The sequence below is a fragment of the Bidens hawaiensis genome, unplaced genomic scaffold, assembly GCF_021521415.1.
Source record: "Bidens hawaiensis isolate Kalapana, Puna unplaced genomic scaffold, B.hawaiensis_p1.1 tig00008951_1, whole genome shotgun sequence".
NCBI classification, from domain to species: domain Eukaryota; kingdom Viridiplantae; phylum Streptophyta; class Magnoliopsida; order Asterales; family Asteraceae; genus Bidens; species Bidens hawaiensis.
This window is the reverse complement of record NW_027491653.1, coordinates 1,485-24,711: the sequence shown is the minus strand read 5'-3', so window position 1 is coordinate 24,711 and position 23,227 is coordinate 1,485. Positions and strand designations below refer to the sequence as shown.

At 33.7% G+C, this 23,227-nt stretch overlaps 3 protein-coding genes and 1 pseudogene across 5 annotated transcripts; 3 read left to right on the top strand and 1 right to left on the bottom strand.

The window, feature by feature from the left end:
- The first annotated feature begins 2,515 nt into the window (after nt 1-2,515).
- LOC143530609 (BTB/POZ domain-containing protein At2g30600-like) lies at nt 2,516-8,562 on the top strand. The gene is made up of 13 exons (XM_077026096.1): nt 2,516-2,681; nt 3,091-3,918; nt 4,332-4,664; nt 5,056-5,286; nt 5,629-5,790; nt 6,310-6,522; nt 6,622-6,669; nt 7,057-7,115; nt 7,215-7,341; nt 7,439-7,513; nt 7,589-7,669; nt 7,777-7,845; nt 8,274-8,562. The coding sequence occupies exons 2-13, from the start codon at nt 3,118-3,120 to the stop codon at nt 8,490-8,492; spliced, it is 2,418 nt and encodes an 805-aa protein (XP_076882211.1). The 5' UTR covers nt 2,516-2,681; nt 3,091-3,117; the 3' UTR covers nt 8,493-8,562.
- A 1,385-nt stretch (nt 8,563-9,947) lies between these two features.
- Nucleotides 9,948-12,239, top strand: LOC143530569 (dolichol-phosphate mannosyltransferase subunit 1-like; annotated as a pseudogene). The gene is made up of 8 exons (XR_013134890.1): nt 9,948-10,060; nt 10,463-10,562; nt 10,657-10,690; nt 10,764-10,840; nt 10,958-10,983; nt 11,608-11,771; nt 11,843-11,957; nt 12,045-12,239. The product of XR_013134890.1 is annotated as a dolichol-phosphate mannosyltransferase subunit 1-like (transcript).
- A 1,296-nt stretch (nt 12,240-13,535) lies between these two features.
- On the top strand, nt 13,536-18,118 carry LOC143530568 (protein EARLY STARVATION 1, chloroplastic-like). Of its 2 annotated transcripts, XM_077026063.1 has the most exons (12): nt 13,537-13,965; nt 14,421-14,512; nt 14,921-15,111; nt 15,586-15,625; nt 15,738-15,819; nt 15,893-15,970; nt 16,393-16,518; nt 16,731-16,852; nt 17,348-17,387; nt 17,492-17,569; nt 17,747-17,923; nt 17,962-18,118. In XM_077026063.1, the coding sequence occupies exons 1-11, from the start codon at nt 13,724-13,726 to the stop codon at nt 17,907-17,909; spliced, it is 1,254 nt and encodes a 417-aa protein (XP_076882178.1). In that variant the 5' UTR covers nt 13,537-13,723; the 3' UTR covers nt 17,910-17,923; nt 17,962-18,118. The 2 variants fall into 2 exon arrangements, with proteins under 2 accessions (XP_076882179.1, XP_076882178.1); XM_077026064.1 differs by having other exon boundaries at nt 13,536-13,965; nt 17,747-18,118.
- Nucleotides 18,119-20,799: 2,681 nt separating this feature from the next.
- Nucleotides 20,800-21,114, bottom strand: LOC143530628 (uncharacterized). Its single transcript, XM_077026114.1, has one exon. The coding sequence runs from the start codon at nt 21,112-21,114 to the stop codon at nt 20,800-20,802; it is 315 nt and encodes a 104-aa protein (XP_076882229.1).
- Nucleotides 21,115-23,227: the final 2,113 nt, after the last annotated feature.

The following is a 23,227-nucleotide window of genomic DNA, read 5'->3' as shown; positions in this document are numbered from 1 at the left end:
GGTTCGGGTATGAAAAAAACCCGGGTTTCGGGTATAACTAGAACCAGGTTTCGGGTATTATCGGGTTTAGATCAGGTATGGGTTTCAACATTGAAAGTCATACCCTATCCGTACCCTACGGGTAGGGTCGGGTTGATCGGGTTCAGGTATTAAAAACCCGGGTTTTAGAAAAACCGGTTCCGGGTTTTTTTACGGGTCCGGTTCCGGGTTTGGGTTTTTTGTGCACCTCTACTTGTAGGTTAAAAGGAACGCAGATGGATAACGTAGAGATTAGGAATGTATTTGTAGATGAAAGTCTTATCTCCCATCTCATTCTTTCTATAACAGGATTCTATTCTCATCCCCTTCTTCTTGTAACCAATTCATTTTGAATCAATGAGCTATGAACGATTACTTCTCATATCTCATGTTTGATGTTTAGCCTATATTGATTCGCTTCAGATTTTTGTTTGAAGTAAAATAGAGTTTGACTGGACAGACTTAGATCCGATAACTCGGTAATCATCCATTAATCATGAAACATGTTTGGGCTCAACTCTAATAAGATTTAAAAGCCCTAAAACACACTTGTTTTGAAACAAGTTAAACCATGCAAGCTTGGATCGTGACTAGATAATGAAAATAAACTTTTTACACTAGTAATTCTCAGGGTAGTTATTTTAAAAATATAAATTTAGTATGAAAACTTTTTTTACACGCTACTCAATCCTTATTTTATAATATGAGATTTATCAATTGTTATAGACATCTTTAACGTGAGAACTCACATATGATCAAACATGTGACCACATAATCATCTCTCACTCTCTTTGTTGTATGTGTCTCGTTTCCTTTCTCTCTCATCCCTCTTTCATGGTTTTTGTTTGTGATCACTTATTATCTGTATGGATAACCCGTTGTTTATAACTCCTCTCTTCCACATGGTCTTTGCATCCCTTTGGTTGAAAATGGTCCTATAAGGGATGCACTACAAAGATATTTTAAAATAAACATAAACAAATCGCAACACGTATTTTAAATCTATAGCCACATTATTGACATGTTTAAAATAATATAATATAAACATCCACAGAGATAATGGTTATGAAGGGGCGAAGGGCTTAGGATGACAAATGCCTCAAATAAATGGATAAATTGTGTAACATAGAAATGAAAAGACGACTTAACACATCATTCTGAGTCAGTAGTGAGTCACCTGAGATAGGATTTATGGAGTAGTTGCTATCCATCTATTTTAATATAATAGTTAAGTACGATGATATCAGCAGCTTGATTGCTAACGGTCCCATGTGAGGCCTGAGGTAGGTCATTCTTTTGGTATGGAACTATGGATATTTAAGTTTCCACATTATTATAAACTCTTATTAAAAAATATATGTTCGAATTTTCTTTTACAGATTATAAGTTTGAAGTAGTTTAAAAATATGTTATTTATATATTTATTAATTATTGTATTATTTTTTAACCAGTTAAATGTTACACTCTATAAGAGATCCAAGATTGAACACATAATATCCTATTCGATACCCTAATCACCTTACCACCCTACCAAAATAGGATACTAGCTACCTTTTTCGTGAACAATTTGGATTAAAGACTTTATTTTCTAAGTATAGAACATAGGGGAGCTAGGCTGGCACGTCCTCAAAGAAACACTCGTACATCGTCGGTCTCAATTTGAAGACCACATTCAGGAGGAAACATAATATAGATGAGAAAACCTCATTGCTTAACTTAGAACCCTTATTTTGTCGATGATGAGATTTGAACTCAAAATTACTTCATGTGTTTTTACATAAAGCTTATGAGTGTCTCACTTTAACAACTTATGCTGAGAATCATTGGCTGCTACTTGTTATATATTATTTTACATTACATATCTTAGCTTTTAAGTTTTTATTATATTTTTATGCAGATGATTTTATTAAAATAGTTATTAATCTGTTTCTAAAAACAATATAAATATAAAAAAATAATAAGTTATTTAGAAAAAAAATCCATTATTCATAAGATTTCGGATAGGTCTTGCCAATTGAATCTCTAGTTCACACGAGTTTTCGTCTCCCTATGTGATATGCTATAAAGTTCTGCTTGTGACGACATAACGATTGTCAAGTGTCAGACGACGATATGGTATTTCTGGGGGACCAAACCATACTCTGAAATTAGCGTGAACCCGGTTAAAATAACAACATAGTCTGCTCAAAATAAAGCAACATAGCTTCACATTTTGAAAAATACGATAACTTAACCACAATGAAACCGCCGTTCTTAAAAAGGTAAAAAACCATTACTCATTTAAACAAATCCCAAATACCTAAAGATAACTATGACAAAACCTGAAAACAACAAGACTCAAGGAACCAAATATTTATTAGTTACATAATTATTTTACCACATTGAGCAAAATATATGTTTTTTGTACAACTTTCCCAATAATTTCGTTTCGTTTGATGGATGGAGAGCGACTGAACTAGGAAGAGACAGATCTCCTTTACCTTTACGCGGGTAAAACGTCACACGTCATCCAATTATTATTATTATTATTATTTTATTATTAATATTATTGCCACCGTATAAATCAAGATTCCCCAATTTTCTTGATTTTCCGATTACACCAAATTGGGGTTTTATCTTTCTTTCTGGGTTCATCCGATTTCGATCAAATATTACCGAATCAGGTAAAAAGTTTGGGTTTTTTCAATCAATTTGATATAATTTTGACGTGGGGTTTCTTCAAGATTTCATTTTGTCGTTTCTTTGAGCTCAACTTGAGGCTATTATGCAAGATATTTTTCAGATTGATGGTGAAAGTTGTTTAAAAATTGTGGTCTGGGATGCACCCACAAGCAACTTGCTTGCTTTTGATTATTAAATTGTGTTTCCAGTAGTGCTGCAATTCATCTTATCTTGTCACATTTTGTTAAAAGAATCAAAGATATATATATCTCCAACCTCATTATTATTGTCCTTTTCTTTGATTACTTTACGTGTATAAATTAAAAACACATTCTTTATTTAAGTGCACATGTGAGTTGTGACCATCCCTAAATGTTGTTCATAAATATTGAATCTTTATACATTCAATAGATTGAAGAGTTGAAGCAGAGGAAAACAATGGAGAAGAAGCAGAAGAAGTTCCTAACCGTCGCACCGTTCGAATGCGCGTGGCGTGACGATTTGAGGTTTAAGGAAGCGGGGCGAGGTTGTGTTGCATTTGAAGCATTTGCACACAACGATGTCACGGTGGTCTTTCGTGAACAGTTAGGTAGTCAACACTACCATTACAAACGCGACAATAGTCCGCATTACACTGTGATCATCGGTAGTCATCGGAACCGACGGCTCAAGATCGAGGTGGATGGAATCACGGCTGTCGATGAAGCGGGACTAGGTTTATGTTGTTCATCTGCATTCCAAAGTTATTGGATAAGTATTTGTGACGGGTTGATTAGCATCGGAAAGGGTCGGTACCCTTTTCAAAATCTTGTTTTTCAATGGCTCGATGAGAAGCCGAATTGTAGTGTGCAGTATGTTGGGCTTAGTAGTTGGGACAAACATGTCGGGTATAGAAACGTTAACGTGCTTCCGTTAACTCAGAATCATATATCACTTTGGAAGCATGTTGATTGCGGAGAGTATAAGGGGGAAGATGATATTGATGAAGAGTTGAGGGATGAGTTTGGTAACTTTGATAATCACGAGGGGCTTGGAAGCTTTCTTGAAAATTGGGAGTTGTCTGATGTGTATTTTGTTGTGGGTGATGATGAGCAGCCTGTGCCTGCTCATAAGGTGATCCTTGCAGCAGTTGATGATATTAGTTTATGTTTGGTTGATCAAGATGTTATACTGGTTAAGGATGTGAGTTATCCGGTTTTGCATGCTTTTCTTCGGTTTATCTATACAGGGTTCACACAGGTAAATGTCTATCCTATATTGATTCATCTTCATTTTCTTATTTTCAAAATTGTTTGAAATTATTAGTTTGAATTATCAGTTCAGGAGTAGTTACAAGTTACAACAAGTTGAATCTGGTTATGTGATTATTTAGAGTTATTTATATATGCAATTTATTAAATAATGAGAATTTACCGAACAATGAAACGATTTATTATTAGATTATCACAACTTCAAACACTAGAAGAATGTTAAAACATTATCTTTGGTAGTTTGTTGTGTTACATTTGATTATATGGTTATGATTATTACAATTCATATCACATACCCATTTCAAAACATTTTTTTTCGTACTAATATAATGTTCAACACTGTATCAAAAGAGAGTGATTATTACAATTTTGACCTCTAATGATCCTTATATTTATTTGTAGATTCCAGAGTCACTACTAGCATCCTTAAGGGATCTAAGCTTTCGGTTTGGAGCAACGTCATTGGTAAAACAATGTGAAAATATAATCGACCGGTTTAAACTCAACAAGAAGCTGTTTGATTCTGGCAAGAATGTTGAGATATCATACCCTAATTCTCAACCTCATTGTGGTGGGCCCGCCTTTCCTTTATGGCTTCCTCTGAGTGTGCAAAAGCTTGAACATTTTCACCAAACGGGTGCGTTTAGTGATATTGATATTAGCATTGAAGGTCATGGTCTCATTGATAGGTCTCATAAAGTTATTCTTGGTTTATGGAGTTTACCATTTATGAAGGTGAGCTACTCATTTGCGTTTATTTAGTTTATTAATTTATGGTTATAGAGCTTGTTATACTTTTTCTTTAGTTTAGCAACAAACTTTTAAATAAAGCGCAATTTGATTGGTTTTAGTAATGAACAACATGTTTAACCGGTAGCATGTTCTTTTTGTTGATTTTTCAATAATTGCTTATGTGGCATTTCATTTTATCTATTTACTAAGTGGCAGTAAATGCGACATCTTCTCCAACTTTTCAATAAAGTTATTTTCAATTTTTTTACCCATAAGCTTTTTTTAGATGGTGTCAATTTCACGCATAAAAGTTAGTTGCTAAAATCGGGAAAATGTAAAATTTTTTCTAAACAACTTATGTTCACATGATCTAAAGAAAATACTTGAATTACAGATGTTTACAAATGGTATGAGTGAGAGTGTTTCTTCAGAAGTATGCTTAAAAGACGTATCACCAAAAGCTTTCAAATTTATGATCGATTACTTCTATAATGGTGGACTAAATTTGGAAGATACCGTTGAAAGTAATATCTTGTTGCTCGAGCTTCTCTTGTTAGCAGATCAATTTGGTGTTTCTCTCCTTCATCAAGATTGTTGCAAAACGCTTTTAGAGCGTCTTTCTGAGGTAGTTTTGATAACCCTTTTTCTGCTTTCAATTAAATGCTTTATATTGTATTTTTTTATTTTAATATTTTGTTTGACTACCGTGGTTTTGAAGTGTAACTCTAAACGTACAAGGAAGTGCGGATTCAGGCGTGTTAGAACGGAGAGATGGATTTATAATAATGAATTATTAATATTAATTACTCTTATCTATATATTAAATGCAGGAATCGAGTAGTGGATGAAGATGTTACAAGAACATTTTTTGTATTATGCACAAGTTTAAATGGACAAGGAAGAAGACACTTTTGGCCAAGTAATTAAATTATTGAATTTGTTATCTAATTATTATGCTTTGTTGCAGGGTTCGGTATGCTTAATTCTTCAAGTGATTCCCTCCATCCCATCTTGTAAGATTATAGAAGAAACATGTGAACGGATATTTACAAAGCACTTTGATTATTGTACTACGGCTAGTTCTGACTTCGTCTTGCTAGACGAATCAACCTTTTATAACATTTTACAGGTGGGTTCGACTTCTAAGTTCCAAATTTTTTTACTTTTCATGTTTAAGAATGTGGGTCACAGTCACACTAGCTGTTATGTGTCATCTTGATGACTGGCATGGGGCCCACGTCAGCAAGATGAACGGTACAACTAATGTGACAGTTGTTTTCCCATAGTTGTTGGTATTTTAGTGTTTGGATGAACATAACCACTTCTAAGTAAAATTATCTTTTTACCCCTTATAATTATACTTAGGTATGGAATCTAATGAAAAGAAGTTAATCTTGAATTGTTATGTATTAAAGCATTCAACTTTAAGGATCTTGTGTTTATTAGACTAACTATCTCTAAGTAAAAATACCTTTTTACCCCTTATTATCTTACTTAGTCATGTAATCTTGTTAAAAACAATTTAATCTTGGGCTGTTAAGTATCAAAGCATTAAACTTTAGGGATTTTGTGTTAATTAAGACCGTGGGCACTTCTCTTGCATTTGAGAAATGAACATGTCTTTATAGTGTAATTGTATATTTTGCAGCATAAAGATTTGACGGTTTCTTCTGAAGAAAGGGTTCTTAATGCCATATTAATGTGGGGTTTGCAACCAAATGAATTATCCAGCTGGGAAACAATTAATGACATGCTTTCAAACATGACACCCGAAGATCTTTTTGGTACAAGAGTTCACTCACTAAATGTCCTGCTACCACTTGTGCGGTTTTCATTGTTACCATTGGTCTTGCTAAAGAAGGTAAATATACCATATGATTTATATGATGTGATCTTGAGGTTTTCTCATATGTTCTTTTTTTGGATTTTTTTTGTTTTAATATCTTGCTTTGTATTTCAGATGGAGAATAGCAATCTTAGCTTGAAAATCCGTACTTTTTATCATATGGTGAGTTGGGTAACATGTCAAAATGGGTAAACTTTAGGCGGGTCAAAACGGGCTGGGTTGACCTGCCAACACCTTTTTGTCCTTTTTTTTGGGATTTCATGAGTAATTAATGTATGCAATATGACTTATAAACACTATTTATTAACCTTATGGCTCATTTTTTAATACATCAGTTTAGGAGGTTACAAAAACTTGACTACACATTGTACGGCATTTTGACCGATTTGAATACTTTCATTTTTAACTAGTTTGACGCGTTATAAATAAGATGTGACCAAAATCGACATGTTTTAACATAAAACACTTCAAATCTCCTCTCCCAGTAATATTACAACAATTAGGGGCATTTTAGTCGTTTCACCAACTTTTTATATGTTCGTTTTATAGGTGAAAGAGGCTATCACTTTCTTGGAATCGGGTTTACCAACTTCAGGAAGTCATCCTAAGTATGTTCAAATGCATTTAGTTTTATACCTTTTCTAATCCATTATAATATATTTTTGTATTAGACACTTTTTATTAATTTATCTTTTTCGATTTTTAAGGTTCCAACATAGGCAATCGAGTTTTAAGGAGCTTCAATACATACGCGATGGTGATAGCAACGGAGTTCTGTATTATGCAGGCACATCATATGGTAAACACCAATGGGTTAATCCTGTTTTAGCAAAGGTAAATTTTTTCTTTTATTATCATTAATTAGTAAAATAGTAAAAAGAATAAAGGAAAAGAAAAAAAAATGATTTTTTTTTCTTGATTATTTTTCCAGAAAATTAGTATTATGGCTAGCAATCCTATTTCAAGATACACAGATCCTAAAGTCTTGGCCTCAAGAACTTACCAGGTATGATATAGTTACAGTTATATAATATTAATATAATTGAAGACTTGATCTTGAATTATATTAATCTTGAAACAGGGAACGTCTTTTGCTGGGCCCCGTATTGAGGACGGGAAGAACTGTTCATGGTGGATGGTTGACCTTGGCCTTGACCACCAGGTTTAATCCATTCTTAATCATTAATAATATTCAGGATTAGGTTTATTGCACCTACGTGTCCAGTTAACTCGGGTCAACCTTACATTTATATTCTTAATTTGAAACAGCTCATGTGCAACTATTACACATTGAGACAAGATGGATCGAAGGCTTTCATGAGATACTGGAATTTTCAGGTACAGTCATTAGTTATTTTAAGGTTGAAAAATAACTAAATAATAATTTGAAAAATAAATAAAGAATGCTTATTTAAAAAATAAATAAAATTTATTTACAAGGTTGAAAATTTTGATGTTTTTAACATGTATATGCGCATATGCGTAAAAGATAGTTACCAATTGCTAACAAGATTATGATGGTTTCAATTTTGTGCCAAATTATAAGTTGGATTCCTATAAATTCATTCTCATAATATAGCAAACTCTTTTTATGCCTAAAAAGTGACTGATTGTACTAGTGAAGTCAAAGTCAAAAATCAATTCCCTCATGTTTATCAATTTTTTCTCAGTTATTATTTTCCAAATCATAAACATTTTCAATGTTGAAGGAAATGCTTTGACTATGACCATAAAAAGTCTACTGATAGATAAAAGTCAACTTTCAGGGTTCATCTGATGGTAAAAACTGGACAAACTTAAGGGTACACGAGAATGACCAAACAATAAGCAAACCGGGACAATTTGCTTCATGGCCCGTTACAGGACCTAACGCTCTGCTCCCGTTTAGATACTTCAGAGTGGCTCTGATGGCCCCGACAACAGACGATATGAACCCGTGGACACTTTGCATTTGCTTTTTGGAACTCTATGGTTATCTGCACTGAATGTCCTATAAGTTAGGTTGTTTTTTCAGTGTTTTGAGATTAGGTCACAGTGTACGTATGTAACCCGTTTGATTTGTTGGTTTCTGGTGTTGTGAATCTTTGAAGAATAATAATGGTCAAGTTTTCGGGTCGTTTTGAGTCAATTGTGTGCATAGTGTGTTTTAACTGCTTATTTCATGGTCAAATCGAAGACTTAAATCAGGTTTAAACCTTAAACCCTGAACACTAAACACGATTTCGATTTTGAACCAGTTCTATCAGTTTAGATGATCAGTTTTGATTTCAATATGGTGCATATCATTTGTTGATATGAAAGCTAAAATAAAAGTGTGTGATTAATATTCATTTTGTTTGAATATATAGTTGAGTATAAGTTTAACTTAACACTAATGACATAGTATCGAACTCGTAAACTTTTAACCTGTGAGTCGACACAAGACGGAAATAGTTAGTTTTTGGTTGTTATATCTGACTCATTTAATAAACCAATTGTGTCTGGGTTGACATGTTTGACTTGTTTAATTTAATTGGTCGTGCTTAGGTTGATTCTTTAATTCGTTTAACCTACATAGTTAACATGCTGTGTTTGGCTTGACATGTTATCTCCATTTAATTAAACAGTTAGACCCGTTTGTAATTAAACAGGTTGTACCACCAACCTATTTTACATCAAGTTTAACCAATGTACGTAGTACAACAACCTCAACCCGTTTATGACTCGATTTAGTATGACTTACAATATGATTGCAACTATGTTCGTGTAAGATGGTTTTAAATGTGTCTGGTTATGATTGATGTCTTTAACATCAATAAATACATGTCATGTCAGCTCAACCTGCTAACTTGCCATCCAACAAGATTACCAGTTCGTCACATGGCCCACGCCTATAAAACAAGGTTATATGGACACATTTTTTTCATGTCAGTCTAACCGAAAACTGGACCGTCAACCAAAAATTCAACCATAACCGAACAAAACCAACCATAATGGTTAAGTGAATACGATTAACCGACTACTCAATTATGGTTAATGTGTGTCCTTTAACCGAACCGAACCTCATATGTTCATGTTTTTCCAAATTTTATACCTCCATTTCAATATTTTATACCTCCTTATTCAACCTCGAGCATTTAAACTTATGTTGCAATTATCTATAACATAGCTTTGAAATTTCATAATTAAACGTGAAACACCATAATCAAACTGATTTCAACTAAAACAAAGGATAAATAACATAAAAAGAATACATTAGACAATTCACCTAAATGAACCGAAACCGACCATTAAGCTATGGTTATGGTTAAGCACTCGACCATTCAACTACGTAACCTCAGCTACGGTCATGGTTAAACCCGCATAACCGAACCAAACCAAGTGTGCAAGTCAAAAATACCTACCAAACGAGTTTACTTGTTCATCGTCATTAGTTAAGCAACCTCTTTCAAAGCTTGAGATCGAGTATTGAAGTAATGGGTGAAGAGCAGAATAATAAGAACAAGTACAGCATAATCGTTCCAACTTACAACGAACGCCTCAACATCGCTCTCATCGTCTTCAAACACATTCCGTAATTTACTCTCTCTTTATTTCTATTCATTTCGATTATTCTGTTTTGTTCAATTGGTTACTCATACGATGATCCCTGTGATGACTTAATTTCAGATTAAATAAACCTAATTTTGTAGCTTCGAATCAGAACTAGATCTGCCCACAATTTCACTTAATTCCAGTTTTATATTGGATCTAGATCAACTGCTCTTATGATTGCCCTAAATTTATCCCCAATTCAGTTAATATTATAAAATTATACTTATTATTGGATGCTTTTGATTTATAAACCATTGCTGCTAGATCATTACACATTTATTTAATAAAATATCTCCAGCTTTATATGTAAAGAAAGCAATGGTGATTTATGTGTCCGACTTTGAAATAATGATCGTGTATTGACAATTTGTTGTGCTGTTAGGGATGTTGACTTTGAAATAATAATCGTGGACGATGGTAGCCCTGATGGAACTCAAGATATTGTCAAACAGTTGCAGCAAGTCTATGGCGAAGACCGTGTTGTATGTGCATTTTTAAGTTAATTCTTATTTTGTATATCTCATGTTGTTTCCTATATGTCTATGGTTGTTTCATATTGTTATCTTGCTAATGCAGCTGTTAAGAGCTAGGCCTAAGAAGCTTGGATTAGGTACCTCATTGTTTATCTTTTTACATTTTTAAATAATAAGCATGAAAATTAAACTGATTGTTTCGTTAATTAGGGACTGCTTACATTCATGGTCTGAAGCATGCTTCGGGAAATTTTGTTGTAATCATGGATGCTGATCTGTCACACCATGTAAGTATTTTCGCAAGTTTTTCTTTATTTACATAGATATTATTCGCATTATTTTAACTAATAAATTCTGCATTAAGTCAACTAATATGATGTTTTTTTGTATGTTTGTCTGTGCAGCCAAAGTACCTTCCACACTTTATAAAGTAAGAAACTTCACCCAATCTTGATGTTTAAATTTTTTCTACTGCTTGATAATTAGAGTTTGCATATGAGGGGAACGGCCTGGGTAAGAATAGCCTAAAACAAGTTTTCGATATTTTTTTATTAAAATATTTAAGGTCAACTGTTCAAGAAAATCCTATTGGCTTTCTCTGAATTGGCACATATGAAATTTGGACTTTAAAACCGGATGTGTATTTTTTTATAAAGTGTACGGACTTGATCATCCAAAAAATAAAGGTTTTTTTTATTTTATTTGTATAAAGTTAAAATGTTAAACATATAACGGTGCAGAAAAGGAAGATATGCTCAAAAAAGTCAACGGACTTTATTGTTAAGTTTTAAAAGCTTAGGGATTTAGTCGCGTGAATAAAAACCAGTACAAATTCCCAATGATCATTATGTCAGCTGTGGTTATAAAGTTGTATTATGCATTAAGAACACATTTTGAGCCATTTTTGACCGTACCCTTCCGATTCATTTGATCCATTGCACTTTAATTTATTGTCTAACATCAGCATGTCTCGTTAGAGATAAATCATAGATCAAATTAACAAGTAAATGAGTCAGAAAATGACAACTATACTAATAAACTCCCTTAAATTCAGGAAGCAAATTGAAACAGGAGCGGATATTGTTACCGGGACCCGTTATGTAAAAGGTGGAGGTGTACATGGTTGGACACTGATGCGCAAATTAACGAGTCGAGGGGCTAATGTTCTTCCCATACTCTTCTTTGGCCTGGTGTATCAGACTTGACGGGCTCGTTTCGGTACATAGAAACTTATATTATCAACTTATTTAGAAGTTTTGTAATTTAATATTTGTTTTCTGTTTTGGTAGCCTTTACAAGAAATCCGTGCTTGAAGACATTATAAGCTCGTGTGTGAGCAAAGGATATGTTTTCCAAATGGAGATGATTGTTCGGGCCTCGAGAAAAGGATACCGTATTGAAGAGGTACTATCATTACCCGTTTCAACCCAAACCCATTTTGACCATGCAGCTTCATCTGCAACTTACTAATTTTGACTTTTTGACTTTTAGGTCCCGATAACTTTTGTTGACCGAGTTTATGGAAGTTCCAAGCTTGGTGGATCTGAAATCGTCGAGTATTTAAAGGGTCTAGTTTACCTCCTTTTTACTACATAGTCGCTTTTATGCAGCTTCCATTCGACTGGGATTCTAATTTTGATACATGTGTTCATTTTACTTGATAAAGCATTCTAACAACTTTGTTAATCGCATATTGGAATACAACATTATTGCATTTATGAGATATAAATCTAAGAACGTGGAAGATGCCCCATTATACACAAGGAACCCTTATTCATGAACCCGTACAAAACACGAAAACAACCACCTTGATAACACTGATAGTTACTAGTTACTTGTTATCGACTTTACAAATTTGTAGAGGGCTAGGATCAAGTGACACGAAGGTCAAGAGCCCGGGGTCGTGTTGTAGAATATGCATTTTGTGTTCATCCAAGTTCACCCGTGCTTCTATCTTGTAGAGGGCTAGGATCAAGTTCACCCTCTGCCTTTGACAACCTAATTTAAAAAAAAAACTGATTTTTTTTCAAAATGGTGTATATTATATATAAAAAAAGGATAATGGGATAGTAGAAAAAAAGGATTCTAGTTAATCCGTGTTTGGTAATAGCGGATTAGGAGGAAAGTAAAAATGGATCCGCCATTGGTAACGTTGGATCAATCATTGAACCTTAATCCACTGTTGACGATGGCGGATTAGAAGAACAACTTATTTAACCCCGTTATGCACCGTTATGTACCACTTAACCAAACAAACGGAAAAACTAACCACAGTAACGAAACTACTAACCCAACTAACCTAGTTAAAACTTCCCAACTAACCAATCTAATGTGCAGCTTGCATGCAAAGCTGCTCACATGTGCCTTATGATAGGTGCCAAAGTATGATAAAATCAAACATGTATTATTAAGAGATGTTTCAGATTCATATCACATGTATTATTAAAGCCTGACTGTATCACATGAATTATTGTTTAAATCTGACATGGCAGTGTTCCTTTAAGACCCGTGAACCAGAAAGAAGATGAACCACATGAGTTGTAGGGTTACGGAGAGAGAAGATGTACCAGAAAAAAAAAATATTTTATTTCCTAATCCGTCGGCGGATTATGTTTTTCAAAAAAAAGAAAAAAACTAATCATACTTTGGCATAAACTTTTTTTAGGAGGAACTTTTTTTTTTTTGAAAAACGTTATCCGCCATTCTCAATGAATAAATCGCCTAGGAGGCAGTGTTTACGCCCGATAAATAAATATCGCCCACTACACTTGGTCTTATAACGGAAAAGAATCCTTTTGAGTAAGGTTAAATCTCAAGGTTGAAAACCAAAATATGTATTATTGTTTGATCCATAACTCGTGACCAAGTCTACATGGTTCCAGGTTTTGTGAAGTATAAATTGCTTGCTAATTCATTCTATTCTATTATTAGTATTTCTAGTGACGTGTGAGGAAATGAGTGGTAAATAAGAGCAAGAATGGTGGAGCCCACCTTCAACACCGGGATTCTCAACACACCCATTCCGATCAATTCAATTCAAACACACACACTATCTTCCATTCAACCACCAAACAAAACCATACCCACTGGGGTTTTAGTTTTTATGGGTTTCTGCCCAAAACCCACTTCACATTTCCTCATTATTATTATTATTACTAACATTAATAATCATGACTGAGTTCTCGATCACGGCGTCCAATCCGCCGGCGTTCGGGTTGCGGCTGCGGCGGCCGGAGGTGGATTCGGTGCTTCTCCGGCGGAGGGTTTTGGTTCGGTGTTGCTGCTCCCGGAAGGCAACCCCGATCCGGAGGATTGCAACCGGGCCGGGTCGGAATGCTGAAGATTGGCCGGTCGAATTGAATCAAAAAGTTGGAATTCAAGCTGCACCTGCTTTACCCTTTGCATCATCACAGTATGCTATTTGATTATTATTTTTACATTTTTTTATATTTTAATTTGTTAATTAACAGGCCGACCCACTAACCCGTTTTTTACAATGTATTAACCGGATTAGATTAACATGTTAGAAACTTAACAATTACCCGGGTCGTGTTGGGTTACACATTTTTCAGTGTTTGCGGGTTAGGGTTGATGTTTTTAACGGATAAATATATGGGTTGTGTTCGGGTTGAGCAATATAACGAGCTAACCCGCAACCCGCCAGGATTTATACCCTATAATGATATTGCTGGATATTTAAAAATTTATATCACAAATTATGCTAGCAGTAAAGAAATGGAGAATTTGATTTGTAGAATTATTAGCTTTACTTGCTTGTGACAAAATTAAAACATTGGATCATAAAATGTGTGAATTTGGTACTTTCAAATGCATTTTGAAATTTGATTTGCATTTGAATTGGTGCAGGTCTTTGATGTATTCTAGACAAGATAAATTCTTTCCACGCTGTACCCCTAAAAATCCGGGGCCCCAGTCTCGCGACGGTCCACCAAAAAGAGGTAATCTTTGACTCTTTCTTGAACTTGTAGTTATTCAAGTTTCAAACTTTCAATATTGTTTCAATGGTGTGAAATGTTCGTAAAAATCTTGACCAAATGTTGTAAAATAGTTGACATGTCTCTCCGATTGTGTAAAACTAATGACATGGCGTCCCAATTTTGTACACATGGGACGCCAAGTCGACAGCTTTACACAACTGACATGCCACATCAACATATGCACAAGCTTTATTAGAGTTTGGAGGTCAAATTTTTAAAGATTTTCACAGTATTTAAACAAAATTGAAACTTGATTGCTATCTAGTGACATTTTCCATAATCGGTGTGTTTTGTTTTGGTATTTTATGTCTGCTGCTAATGTATCTTCTATTATATTAAAATTATTGTTTCATATTTTGTGAATTATAGACACTGGGATTGCGAACGAGAAGGATTGGGGCATTAGTTTAAATGAGCATGTGAATGAATCTGGTGTGAATGCGGATGGTAGTACATGGTATAGAGAAAGTGGAGAAGATTTTGGTGAAAATGGATTAAGATGTAGATGGTCAAAAATGGGTGGTCAAAGTCAAGATGGCTCTTCAGAATGGAAAGAAATGGTACTAATTACTTTAACCATCATCTCATTCTTATGTACAAGTTTTGTTGATGGTAGTTTAGATTATAGAATTGGCCTTTGATTTATAAGCTTTAGATTATAGAAAACTACTACAGTTGCCTATTTTATTTGCTCATTATCATCATTACAACCTTTATTCTTTGTATTTATTAAAAGGGTATTTTAGAGTTTAGACATTTAACAAAGAATTAAAAATGTTTCTTAATTTCACCTAAAGAAGAAGCATTTATCATCAAAATGTTTTTTTTTCTTGCTTTCAACATGGTAGAATTGTGTATATGTAGTGTAATTGACATTTGCATATCTGCTAACAATGTAAGCTTATACATTTAGTGAATGGTGTTTGTGAAATAATTAATATCATTCATTTGTTAGATGTATTATTTAAATAACGTTATAAAGTATCATTGACAGTTGTGGATGCGTTAATTGGATTTCTTGATGTCATTGACAGTGGTGGGAGAAAAGTGATTGGAGTGGATACAAAGAGCTAGGTAACCTATCTTTTAGTAAATACATTTAATCGCACAAATGACGTTATAGAGTTAGAAAAAGGCTCAAAGGGCAAGCTTGTAATTTTAAGATAATCCTATGGTGATCATGAAGGTGTTGAGAAATCTGGAAGAAATTCTGAAGGGGATTCATGGTGGGAAACATGGAGAGAAGTTCTTTACCAAGATGAATGGAGGTTAATATTATAATAAAAATGAATTTACGCTCATGTTAATTTTAATGCAATAATTTGGTTCTTTGTATTGTAGTAATTTAGCAAGAATCGAAAGGAGTGCAACAAAACAAGCAAAATCAGGCACAGAAAATGCCGGTTGGTACGAGAACTGGTATGTAATTTATATGTAAATGAGATTTATGGAACCAAAAAATGTGGATTTGGCTCGTTTGAGAGAAAACAAACCGAAATCGACCCGTTAATTAGTAAACGTGTCAATATTTGCCACGTCTCCTTGACGCGATTGCTTTGATGTTTTAACTTTTTTTTACTAATAGTAAATGTGTTAATTACGATTATATAAACGATATTGTTACAAGTTACATAAATATATATCTTAGAATAAATATTTTTTAGAAAAATTGACTTCAGGCAATTCCAATCCGTTTGACTATTCCTTGTTTGGCTATTCTTTTTCTTTTTTTACTTTATATATATATATATATATATATATATATATATATATATATATATTTACCCATTTGAGATAAAACTTAACATATTTTTCTTTTTTACAAAATTGTGTTAATGTAGGTGGGAAAAATATGATGCGAAAGGGTGGACCGAAAAAGGAGCACATAAATATGGTAGATTAAATGAACAATCATGGTGGGAGAAATGGGGTGAGCATTATGATGGAAGAGGATCTGTTCTCAAATGGTATATACATACATTCTTTAATCACACTACATAAATATTCTTTAATAATAGTTATATTACAAATCAAGGCAGGGTAGTTTCAATGTGCAATACTACTATTTGATGATCAAGTTTCTAATACTGATTGTTTTAAGAAAGTGACCTACAAGGTCTCTAAATGTTGTTTTCTGGACTTTAATGTTTGTGTTTTATTTTTATTTTTTTCTATGCAGGACTGACAAATGGGCTGAAACTGAATTCGGGACTAAGTGGGGAGATAAATGGGAAGAGAAATTTTTTTCGGGTATCGGATCCCGCCAAGGAGAAACATGGCATGTATCGCCTACTGGTGAACGTATGTCTCATTCTTTGAATGACTAAAATGCTCTTTAGTCCTATTACAAAATAGGACAGTTTTATATCTTTTTCGTTTAAATGACGAAGAAGATGTTCGAATAGGTAAATGGTAAAATGAAATTCTATAAAAAATGAAACTTTCAAATAAAAATCAAATAATTAAAATTGTTGCAATGTTAGTTGTGGTCTTTTGCATAAAATAGTAAGTTATTGTGTAGAGCTGACAATATTTTCCTTGTTTGTTACATTAAAACATGAAATTTAATGAAATTTTCAAATAAAAGTGAATTTGTTGCATTGTTAGTTGTGGCTTTTTACATAAAATAGCAAGATACGATGTGGAGCTGACAAAATGCGTTGTGTTCTGTTAAACAAAACAGGCCGTGTTTTATTCTAGAAAAATTACAAGAACTAAAAGACCATACTTTTGTAATCTCCATTTATAAAAACACTTATCATTATTACTAAAAAAGATGTTTGATTTATGCATCAGGTTGGTCAAGGACATGGGGTGAAGAACACTTTGGAAACGGGTATAATATTTATATGATTATAAAACAACTTAATAATAGGTTTTATTTAGTTTTGTAAGGATATTTTGAATTAAAATCTGATACATGTACTTGTTGGTTTTTAGCAGCAAGGTGCACAAGTATGGAAAAAGCACAGCCGGCGAAAGTTGGGATATTGTAGTAGACGAGGAAACTTATTACGAGTAAGTTGTTTTCTTTTTTATCTTAATCGTTAAAACTCGTCATTTGATGTGGTAAAAAAACGAACACAAGTTGGATAACAGGTTAGAACGGATTTGGCTCGTTGATTTAGTTCTAAATTATGAACATTGTCGGCTACTTAAAACTAAATTTGATCTCACTTTATCTTATGATTAAAGGGCTGAACCGCATTACGGGTGGGCCGATGTCGTTGGTGACTCGAGCCAGTTACTTTCTATCCAACCACAAGAGAAACCACCCGGTGTGTACTCGTATCCTGACTTCAAGTCGTCTTCTGCCCCGTCACTACCTAAAAACGATGATAATCCTTCACCGCCTTGACACCGATTCGAACCGTGTGTTCGTTTTTGTGATCTGGACCCCTGAGAAACAGGTCCATGGAAGATCTAGTAGTCAATTTATTTGAATTTTGGTTTAGGCATATTGGTGTTAGTTTTCTTCTTGGTTAATTGTTTTTGTTTGATTTAATTTCTTTCATTGATAGACATTGTTCATTCATTTGATATGCAAGCTTCTAGGAGTAGTTTAGTTCTTTTTATGTTTTAAGTTTTAACTGTCTTTTTATCTTTTTAGTCTAATGATTAGTAATAAAAGATGGTAAATAATTTAAACTCAAAGGTACAGATCGAAGTGACGATATTGATAGCCTCTACTCGTGTCCTAGTCCGTTATAAAGCTGGATTTGCGCTCGTCACAACATATGTGAGCTTTTGAGTTCTATAATCTATCTAATGGCCTATTTTAGGGCATTTGAAATTTGTGGACAGCCTTGCTGCTCGTACCATTACTACTAGTTGATGCCTTCACTACTTGCTACGACTTGCCGTTCGTACCATTACTATTTACTACTGTTTGATATCTTCACTACACTACTTCGCTCGTGCCATTACTACACTAACCTTGTTGTTCGTCCCATTACTACTGCTTGATACCTTTACTACACTATCTGATACATTATACATTTATGTCTTTTAGGCGACTCAATGAGCCTATGATGGTTGATAGTTCGTACCATTAGGCTATATGTAGTGAGCGCCGGTTAGGGGCGATTTTGGGCGACAAAGGGCGCAAACACCGCCCCCCTGGGCGATATTTGGGCGTTTGGGGCGGGGGCGGGGTGAACTTATCGCCGGGAAGAAGAAGTTTATTATTATTATATTATATATTATTATTATATTACTATTGTGTATATATATATATATATAGGGCTGAGTTATTGTAAAAACACAATGTTTCCTAAGAAGCGTAAGAATGAATGTGAGTCCTTAGATCATCACATCCAATGGTCCAGATTAAAAGTTACCAAAAACCATATAGTTTCTTAACTTTAGCCTTCCCATATAATTTATTAGGGGTAATATTGTCTAAATGTTTTAAGAATACACATAACTGCCAAAACCATATGTTAGGAGTGTGCAATGATTATGCCTACTATGTAGGCTTTTCCATCAATAAGTTTAAAAATATATATTTCACTCATCGTTGGTAGATATATCATCGTCCAAATCAACTATGTTTCAAAGGAAAACTGATCGTAACAATATAATGAAACATAATTGCTTTCAAAAAAGTTCGCAGTGTTTTACAATTCAAAGGCTTGATGCTTGTTATTGTGTGTAAGAGTTGGATATGGAATTCAATAGTTTTGTTATAAATGAAAGTATATTTTATGATTCATTGATTTTTTAGGCATATAGTTTGTCAGATTGAAAGGGATTTTTTTTATGGCCAGCCACATATGTTTGGAATAAGGTGTGTTTAAAAGGATGTTGTTTAAGTACTCATGCTTTTTAGGGTTTCGGATTAAGATCATTTAAGCAGATAAGAAATGTAAAGATTGAGGAATCGGTTTTTGATAAATAATGTTTTGAATATGTGGAAACAAGATTCACGTGAAAATCCCATAATTTTAGGAGTTTAACCATATAATTATTATTTTATTTAAATTTAATGGAAATACAAAGTTACTTATATACCCTTTAGTTTAATTTAAGAACTATACTACGTGTCAAAATGCTATTAGTTCTTACCATTCTTATGAAATTGTTTATTTTTATTTAAATCCTTTTCTATATATATGTATATGTGTTTTGTGTGTATATATATGTATATGTATATATGTTGTGTGATATATATATATATATATATATGTATGTATATGTATATATGTTGTGTGTGTATATATGTATATGCAAAATGAATCCTAGAAACAACCCGAACCAACTGAACCACCCATTCTCTCCTTTCGATCAACACCATGGTTCGCAAAACCAACCAAACGTGAACTTACAATGGAACCCGATGAACCTAAACCAACCGAGCCATCTGCTTCAATTTCCCGACCCGAACCTAAACATGTACGCCAACCGAGCTATATTTTTTTTATATTTTTAGTTATGTATTTTTTTTGTATTTCTTTATAATTTTAATGCATTTTTATTTAATTATTTGAATAAATTGGTTTTTATTTAATCAGTTTAATTATAAAAAGAAATACCCAAAAACAAATTTCCACTAATTATAAAAAGAAATACCCAAAAACAAATTTCCACTCCATACTGACTGGGCGCTACGTGTCACAATTCACCCCCAACTGTACCCCTCCACTACACATGGCCTTTCTACTGCTTTATACATTTACTACACTAGCTGATACATTAACATTTGCTAGCATGTCTTTTGGGCGACTCAAATGAGCCTATGATGGTTGAAGTTTTATTTATCAAGTACTTACACCCATTATGAAGTTTTGTTTATCAAGTACTTAAACCCATTAAATGGTTAATTAGAACTAAATTACTTGATAAATAAATCGAGAGAAGGACCAACGAATTTATTAACTATCTAGATTTACCTGGACCAACGAATTTATTAACTATCTAGATTTACCTGGACCAACGAATTTATTAACTATTTAGATTTACTTGTACTAATTTTCGAGTTTAATGAAGATTATTGTTGTAAAGAAGTAGAGATGAAGCTTATGATCTAAATTCATTTTGTGTGTATAGATTATGGTTAAAACAAACTTCACATTTACTAAACTACTTGATACTCGATACAGAATCAGAATATATATAGTTCAACATACATGATAAAAGCTTCTAATACAAAAACTAACCCAAAACAAAGAAATAAAAAAAAACCGTAAATAACAAACTAAAGAAGCTAGCACTAAAACTTAGATACTAATTGATTCCTTGAAACAGTACTACTGGATGTAAGACTGGCCGGTGATATCAATATCCCGATCACCCGAAGACGGTGGCGGCTTACGCATAGCTTTCGTCTTATTCGTTTCCGAAGGTCCATCAGCACTTTGTGCTACACTAGCCAGTAGTTCCCTCGGATTCTTCGGTGGCGGCTTCTCGTCGTCTTTACCATACATTCCACCACCGTAGTCCTCATGTGTGAGAGGCTCCATGGTTGATATCACCGGGTGCCTCAGCCGGTTTTCTTCGCCTTCGCCGGCACCGACATCCTCCGCCTTCACTCGGGTCTCTTCCTTATCTCCTTCTTTCTGCATTTTGTGTGTTTTGTAAGATAAAATATAATTAGTTGGTGGATGAATTTTGTTATTTATAATAAGAAACTTCGCATGGAAATATAGTGCCACGTGTGTTACTTGACACGTGTTGTTAATACAATAGAACCACGTATTTAACAGGATAAAGACGTCATCAAGCAAAGTCGAATAAATATAGCATGAGATTTATAAATAGAGCCTAAAACATGTAATTAGCTCGAGTTTATACGTTTTCTAATTTTGTTTGGCTTGTTTACAACTCTAGTTAAATTGGATTGTTTCGTAACGGTAAACCATAGTATAGCTGATACGATATGTATAGTGCGACATATTATATTGCACATACATGCATGTCGATGGATATATTACAAAATGTAGAAGAGTGAAGCAATAGATTCAAAATCATCATGATATTAAAATAAATATAAATACAGGAGTCAAAATCATCATGATATTAAAATAAATATAAATACAGGAGTCACCTTTTAAGGCCAACCAAGAATGGAAAATACTTATATACACGTTAAAAGGTTTGTAATAATAATACATGTTACATGTATTATATATAACCTTTTTATGGTGCAGTATTGCACACTATATCATAATAAATGCACCGGACAACTTCTATTTAAGCAGCATTACGCTCTCATTTTTGTTTGGTTCTCCGGAAAATTTAAAAATAAATAAATATCAAAACACATGTTATTCTTTAGTAAAATTTTGCCCCATTCAAATAAATAGTACTTCTTCTGTTGTCTTATTATAAGTGTTTACATTTTATTTTTTATTTGTCCTATTACAAATGTTCACTTTCAAAACTTATTAGTCAATTTTCAAGTAACCCTTAAACACACACAACTAACATTAATAAGCAGTATTGATGGACCCAATTTCCAATGGTATTATTGTCATTTGGTAAGCAAAGAAAAAAATAATTTAATCTATCTTAAACTTTGTGTTTTTCAAACTAAGACACTTTGACCGGGGACGGAGTGAAGATAAAAAATGCTAAGTTTATATAGGCTGGTTTGTAAACTGAAACCAACTTTTAACGTACTCGAAACCGATTTGGTAGAACCAGTCCTGGTTTCAAACCAAACAACCAGTTTGAATGTTTGATATCGGTTTGAGAACTCCGTTTCTTAAACCGAATTGGTTTTGACCAAACCCGAGCCGTTCTATATGGGTGTGTGTAGTGGTAAGGAGAAAAGGACGACAAAGTGATGTTTTGAGGCGAAAAGGGGCTACAACACTGCCCCCCCAGGCTACAAATGGGCGATTTGTGTGGGGGGGGGGGGGGGGGGCGAGAAGCAGCCGTCGCCCAAACATTCTTTTGTTTAAATATTGTTATATTCAAATGTGTGTTGATATATATGTGTGTGTATATATATATATATATATTGGGGCTACAATACCATTATACCCTTAAAACAAAAACCTGCCCTTTGCTGACTGCACCACATTACGTAAAACGTTCCATTTTGTAACCCCTCCACTACACATAGCCTTAGAGATGTACAAAAAAACTGATCATGTATCTGAAATCGAAAAAAAAAACGAAACCGGTTTGGATGGAAAACCGGTTTTTTTATAACCGGTTCGGTTACAAACCTTATCTAATCGGTTACACAATTGCTTCAAGTTTTCAAAACTTCAACAAAGACTTTATCGGGAGTTTACTACCCAACAAGTTCATTGGTACTTCACAATTTGTTTAAAATGTGTTTAAAATTAAACGAGTTGGCAGATAGAGGTAGACCATATTGTGATATGGCGGATACGATGAAGGAAAAATTAAGAAAATATTTTAAAGAACTACCCGCGGTTTTCACTTGTTCCGCCGCTTTAAAACCCTTGTTTAATATTTTTGGAACCGGGTCTTTGATTGAAAAAATTGTAAGTGCGTTAGATTTAAACACCCCCGAAGACCCAAACTTTGGACAAGCTGCAAGTGCCAAATTCAATACTCAACTTAACCAAATGTTTGATGTTTATGTATCAAAATATGGTTCTTGCACATTACACATTCACGAGTCAATGAGAAATGCCGCTTTCGGCGAAGGTTCATCAACTATGGAAGATCAAGATTTGTATGTTTATAACCAATTGTTTG

Excerpts from the sequence above, each read along its gene's own strand:
- LOC143530609 (XM_077026096.1), top strand. The coding sequence starts at position 3,118 with ATGGAGAAGAAGCAGAAGAAGTTCCTAACCGTCGCACCGTTCGAATGC. Across the intron at positions 6,523-6,621 it reads CATTGGTCTTGCTAAAGAAG|ATGGAGAATAGCAATCTTAG; the intron begins GTAAATATACCA and ends TTTGTATTTCAG. Across the intron at positions 6,670-7,056 it reads TCCGTACTTTTTATCATATG|GTGAAAGAGGCTATCACTTT; the intron begins GTGAGTTGGGTA and ends TTCGTTTTATAG.
- LOC143530628 (XM_077026114.1), bottom strand. The coding sequence starts at position 21,114 with ATGCAGAAAGAAGGAGATAAGGAAGAGACCCGAGTGAAGGCGGAGGAT.
- LOC143530568 (XM_077026064.1), top strand. The coding sequence starts at position 13,724 with ATGACTGAGTTCTCGATCACGGCGTCCAATCCGCCGGCGTTCGGGTTG. Across the intron at positions 13,966-14,420 it reads TTACCCTTTGCATCATCACA|GTCTTTGATGTATTCTAGAC; the intron begins GTATGCTATTTG and ends GAATTGGTGCAG. Across the intron at positions 15,626-15,737 it reads GAGTGGATACAAAGAGCTAG|GTGTTGAGAAATCTGGAAGA; the intron begins GTAACCTATCTT and ends GTGATCATGAAG.